General features: G+C 43.3%; 1 protein-coding gene across 3 annotated transcripts in view; it reads right to left on the bottom strand.

The window, feature by feature from the left end:
- The window catches only part of TTC28 (tetratricopeptide repeat domain 28), a 637,573-nt gene that overhangs the window by 416,249 nt on the left and 215,324 nt on the right, over window positions 1-6,000 (bottom strand). The window contains exon 1 of one of the 3 annotated variants that reach the window (XM_059408719.1): window positions 5,382-5,994. The exons of the other annotated variants lie outside the window; for them this stretch is intronic. Coding sequence (XP_059264702.1) covers window positions 5,382-5,408 — 27 coding nt within the window. The 5' untranslated portion in view covers window positions 5,409-5,994. Of the gene's footprint in view, window positions 1-5,381; window positions 5,995-6,000 lie in introns of those variants that run through there. 3 annotated transcript variants of the gene reach the window in all.

Consider the following 6,000-nt stretch of genomic DNA (forward strand, 5'->3'; position numbering starts at 1 on the left):
CAAGATCTTTTATGATGGAAACTAGAGTACCCCACAGCACACTGAAGGTGAACAAATGATTGACATGAACAATGAGTGGGCACCACTGCAAATCCCTGTTGGCCTGTGAACAAATGAGGGCACGAATGGCAAGCCATGCTGAAAGATCAGTAAAAGTTAATTTATTTCTTATTCTTTCAATTAAAAAATACATTAAAACAGACGTTCTCGGGGCGCCTGGGTGGCTCAGTGGGTTAAGCCGCTGCCTTCGGCTCAGGTCATGATCTCAAGGTCCTGGGATCGAGTCCCGCATCGGGCTCTCTGCTCAGCGGGGAGCCTGCTTCCCTCTCTCTCTCTCCCTGCCTGCCTCTCCGTCTACTTGTGATCTCTCTCTGTCAAATAAATAAATAAATAAAATCTTTAAAAAAAAAAAAAACAGACGTTCTCATATTTTCCCCATATCCCAGTCATTTTCTTGCACAGGCCCTAACCCAAGGTGTGCTTACCTACTTTGAAGACCTCTATGAGACAACGGAGAGACACAGCAGGATTTGAAGGAGGTGAATAATGTGAACAGATTGAGGGGAGCGGGTTAACAATTACTCTAAAAGGAGTAAGAAGAAAAAAACAGAGGGGAAAAGGAGGCCAGAAAAAGGAAAATCATTAGGATGCCATTTGCAATAGATCCAGCAAGTGATAATGAGGTGCTAACCTGTAACAGTGGGGAGTCAGATGTGAAAGATTAAATGACATGCCCAAGGACACAAGGCATGGGAAGTGCCAGAACTAAAACCTGGGTCCCTAGGTTGCACTGATCTGGGAATAGTATAGAGAACGGATTTGCAGAAAGACCTTTATCATGAAATTTGTGAGACTTCTCTTTATAATTACTTTTGTCCACAATGTCTGATTATTTTTTTGTCAAATTTTATACTATTAATAGAAGCTGTGGTCCAAAATTAATAGTATCATAATAACTAGCATAGTATAGCATTCAGGCAGATAAGTACATAATTTAGTGAAGTTAAAATTTAGACTTAGCTTTCTAATCCAGAAACAAAATACTGTGCCATAGAGAAAGTATAGGGATTTGAAATACACTCTTTTTTTTTAACATTCTTTTTTCAAGACACAAATTTACAGGATGGAATCCTTACAAGTGATCTTCCAAACAAGTTCTTTAAATGAAGCTCCATCAGAGAAGTCACTTAAGAAGCTAGATTCACGTTATATTAATGTGACAAGTATAAGAAGATAAATACATCATATGATTCTCAAATAACATAATTAATGTAGCTTATATGGCATATTCCTATTAATGATCTTTTATTATGTGTGAACAGTAAAATAACATTAGATAAGCAATGAAAAAAATCCAATCAGCAGCAGCTTTGCTCAGGTTTTGACTGCAGTCTTATTTACACAATGTTATCTGATACTAATCCTTGGATTTTAAAGAGCATACTTCAGAATTGTAAACAAACATGTTTCTATGAGATAAGCATTTTAATTACTATCATTTCTGCAAGACAAGATAAAAATAATGTGCTACATGATAGCTTCTTAATGTGTAAACAGGGGAAAGTATATTTTGCCAGGCCAATAAGGTTACATTAATAAAAGGATAGTGACCCTGAATCAGGAGTCTGGTCCATGAATTCTGGTAGTGTGCCTTAACAATGACTGCCATAGACATCTTGTGGAAAGTAGGACTGTCCCCTTCCTAATATTCTCTACAAAAGACCAGAATTCAGTGCCAATATAATCTGGAGCTCTTTAATAATCCACCACAGTATAATATCTATGAGTCAACTGAAATTTTTGAATTTTTTTACATTTAAACTTCTGACTACTTCTTAGAATATGAAAGTCTAAAAATACAAATTTTACAAAGTAATAGTTCTTATTTACTTTCATACCAAATACTGATTGAGAGGGGTGCTCAGATGGCTGAGTCAGTTGGGGGTCCAACTCTTGATTTTGGCTCAGGTCATGATCTCAGAGTTCTGAGATCAAGCCCCATATAGGGCTTCGTGCTGGCCATGGAGCCTGCTTAAGATTCCCTCTTTCTCTCTTCTAAAAAAAACTTACTGAGCAACTATATTATCCTTGGCACCAAAAAAACAAAAACAAAAACAAAAAACCATGAAAATGGTTGCTGAACTCAAGGAGCCTGAAGTATAGTTGAGAGATTAGATACATACATAGAGATTTTTTTTTAAAAGGTTGCTAACAACCCAAAAGACAGCCTAAAAGAACATAGATTCTAAATGCTCCAAGAATTTAAAGATAGATAAAATGATCATGTTTCTTCAAGAAGGAGAGGGAAAAAGAAAATCTTGGTGCCAGTATCCAGAAATGCAGGAGCAAAACTATGGCAGACCTTATATTTTGAGATCGCCTCAGCAGAAGGCTTTACCTTTCTTGATAGATTCCCAAGTACAATGGTGAAAAACATGCATCTTGAGGTAAACAAGGGCTGGTCCAATCCTAGCTCTCTCCCTGCCACACTGTGTGACTCTAGGTAAGTCACATCACCTCTCTAAACCTGTTTCCTTATCTGTAAAATGCAACTGTAACACCTACCACCTCCCTAGATATGAGTTAAATGAATGTATATAGAACAAGCAGAGATGCCTACTAGCACAGCACAGGTGCTTTAAAAATGGTAGCTTTAACAATGCATGATATTAAATGCCATTCTTACCACCATGCGACTACACCCAATCTTACCTTCTAGGGCAATTACAGAGCTCTTGGTGGGAGGATTGGGAAGACTGGGTCCTAAACTCCTCACTAATTCTGAGGTGGAAAGTGATTAATCATGTTGTGGTGGTTTCTTTGCGAAAAAGTTAGGGGACCTTGACTGAATACTTCAGAGTGCACATCTTGAATTTTAGTATTTAGTTTAACTCAGCAAGTAAGCAAAGAGGACTAAGAAGCTGTACCCCAGCTGCATGCTCAGAAACAAAGAAACCTAGAACCTATGGTCATTCTCTTATAGTTAGCCCAGATTTTATAAAAGCCAGCACTGGTGGCTGACAGGACCCCGTGACAGCAAGTTACCAAGCAATCCTAGTCATAAAGCCCAGCTACAGGCAAATGCTACTTGGGGCAGCCAGCATTCTATAGATGTTCGTCCTAGCTTTGTTAAAATCCCATCAATGCAGCATCACTTTTCATCTGTAGTGTAAATGCTTTTTATGAAACAGTTTGGCAAAACACATGGCATGTGACTGTTCCACTACAAATGTGTTAGCAGACCCAGCCAGACCCAGCCAGAAACGATGGCAATGATCCAGTCATGAGCGTATTCTCTCAAGAATAAGAAAATAAACCTAATCTTTGTAAAGACTTACTGGTGCCCGACCGGTTTTGAACACTGAGTATCATCCAAGGAAGCTTCCATTTCCAATGTAGAAGAAGCAAGAATTGTTCTCAAGCCACCACCAAATAATCATACAGTATTTGATGGCTCAGCTTATTTTTTAATCTTCCACGAACTATGAAAAATTCTATCTGGATCTTTATAACATGACAGTTTGGGATTATGAATACAGTGAATAAACACAACCTTCTGGTATAGCAATTTAAGCATCACAGAGTGAGTAAATACTGCAGAGTGAATCCTAACACTTGAAACAGAATCTTCCAGAGTCCAGAAATCCACCTGACTGCCAAGAATAATACTTCCGTGGTTCAAGCAATACCAGTACCCAGAGGGGTTTCCACAGACATAACTACATGAGTTACTGCATATTGGGTAAAATAGAAAAAACAGACATTTATGAATGTATAGTTTGCAGACATCTTAAAAGTACCCATAAATATGCAATTTACAAACCTAGAAGAAAGGGGGGAGCACTTTAGGAATACACAGTATCTATTTAAATTGCTTAATTACACAGTTCCTTCTATGGTTTTCCTTAATGCGACTCCTAATTTTTGCTGGGGATTGGAGCGGGGATCTCTTAACTAAAGCAAATCAAACCAATCTCACCGAAAGAAGCTCTATGATGAGAACAAATATAAAAGGGATTCGGACTTCAGAATGAGGTAAGAAATGACTTAGTGTCAGAGATCAAAACTGTATTAATTAGATATCAAAGAAAACCTTTCAATTTAGGCTATCCTAAAGAAAGGTTGTTAGATTCTCTAGCAACAGAGCAAATGCACAATATGTGAGAATCATTTCACACACGATTCCTATTTCAACTCTGATGTAAAACACCGTATCACACATGCCACAAAGAAAGAGTCAGTTTAGCTAGTTCAAGTAAAACACCAGGCAGCTGCTAACGGAGACAGGTCAAGGCTGAGGAGGAGCATAGCACATTCAGTTCGCTGTGTTTTCCTTCAGAAGAATGTCAATAAAAACCATAGCCAAATGAGGTATTTGAAGGGGGGGTGGGGGGGAGAGTCCTGCTATGCAGTGAACCACTGGGTTCACCTAGCAGCGCCAGTCAGACAAGTTAGCAAAAGGGAGCCCTAGCCAAACCTTCAGCCGCCAACAACTTGAAGAAAGCTGTCTTTCTCCCTGAGCGTCCTGGAGTAGGGACCAGTCCCACATTTAGAAACGTTATTTCTGGGACCAATAGCAATTTATTTTGATAGAACCACTGGATTTTTTTTTTCCTTGAGTTCTCAACAAAGGAGCCATATTAGGAAATAATCTCGCAAAAAGCAATGTGCCTCCTCCCCCTCTTCCCCACGATCGATGCACACACGCCCGTGCACGCGGACACGCACAGACACACACCCGTGCACAATGGCCGGCGCGCGCACTCGCGCCGGCCCACGCGGCTGCCCGGGAGCCCCGCAGGCAGAAGGCCCCGCTCGGCCCCAGGCGCTGGGGCTGGAGGCCCGGAGGCCCTGCTGCCCGGGAACCAGCTGCTGGGCGATTGTGCTGGGGATGCTCGCCCCCCAGCGGGGCCCTTGGGAAGCAGCTGCCAGCGGCTCGCAACCTATTAACCCCTTGGGGAAGTAGGTGCTACAACACCCACCTGCAGGGACACTGGAATGTGTCGGGGTGCAACCCCAAATGGCCCCCCAGAGACAGGGCGCCACCGAGTCCTTGGACTCTGGCAGCACTTGGCTGGGTCCTGCAAAGCTAACCGTGTCGCTGGCTTCATGGGGCTTCTAAAGCACACGGGTGTTCCTGAGCTGTCACCCCTGAGAGTCCAGGCACATGAAGAAGGAAAAACTTAAGAGGGCAGTGGACGCAGACTTGACTTAGTAACTCGTCCCTGAGGGACTGGCGCCAAGTCCCTAAAGGGACAGAGCTGCTTGTCCGGCCAGCCCAGCGAACTACGGAAGGGATGGAGGGACCCGAGGGCAACCGCCCCCAGTCACCCTTCCCTGTGTCGGGCATCAGGGCCCCGTCCCCACTCCAGGACACTTACCTTCTTCCGGGGCTGCCATTTCATCATATTTGTACAGCCGATACGTGGAACATCAAGATGCTGGCTGGGGGCTGGGGGCAGATGCAGGGCAGCAGCGACTGCAAGTCATGCTGCCTCCCTCCCACCCCCTAATTCTTTCCCATATTCACTGCGAAGGGAAAATGCCCAGGAGAGTCCAGTCTTTTCGCCTTCAGTTCAATGAAAAGTAACCCCACACCACGAACACACTTCCCACCGGGCTAGGAAGTCCCAGCAGCAACCAGCGTACTCCAGCGAGAGCGGGGCATTTTCCCGCCCCCCCACCGAGCCAGCGCCTGCAAAAGGAGCCTGCGGCAGGGGGTCTCCAAGCCGGCTGCAGAGACCCTCCCTCAGAGAAGAGACTCAGGAGGAGAGCTGATGCAGAAACCGAGCCGGGCTCCTGCCATCCAAACCCCTTTTGGCGAATTCTCCTCTTCTCAAAAAAAGATTAGACAAGCAATCAAACCCTCACGCGCAGCCTGGAGCAATTCCCAAAATTCTGGGTGTATTTCTCGTTTGTAAAATTTAGCAAAGAAAATTCCAAAGATCTGTAATCAGAGCTTCTTTACGCTGTTTTTTTTTTTTTTTCTTCCTTCTTGGC

This window comes from Mustela nigripes, chromosome 8 (genome assembly GCF_022355385.1).
Source record: "Mustela nigripes isolate SB6536 chromosome 8, MUSNIG.SB6536, whole genome shotgun sequence".
NCBI lineage: Eukaryota > Metazoa > Chordata > Mammalia > Carnivora > Mustelidae > Mustela > Mustela nigripes.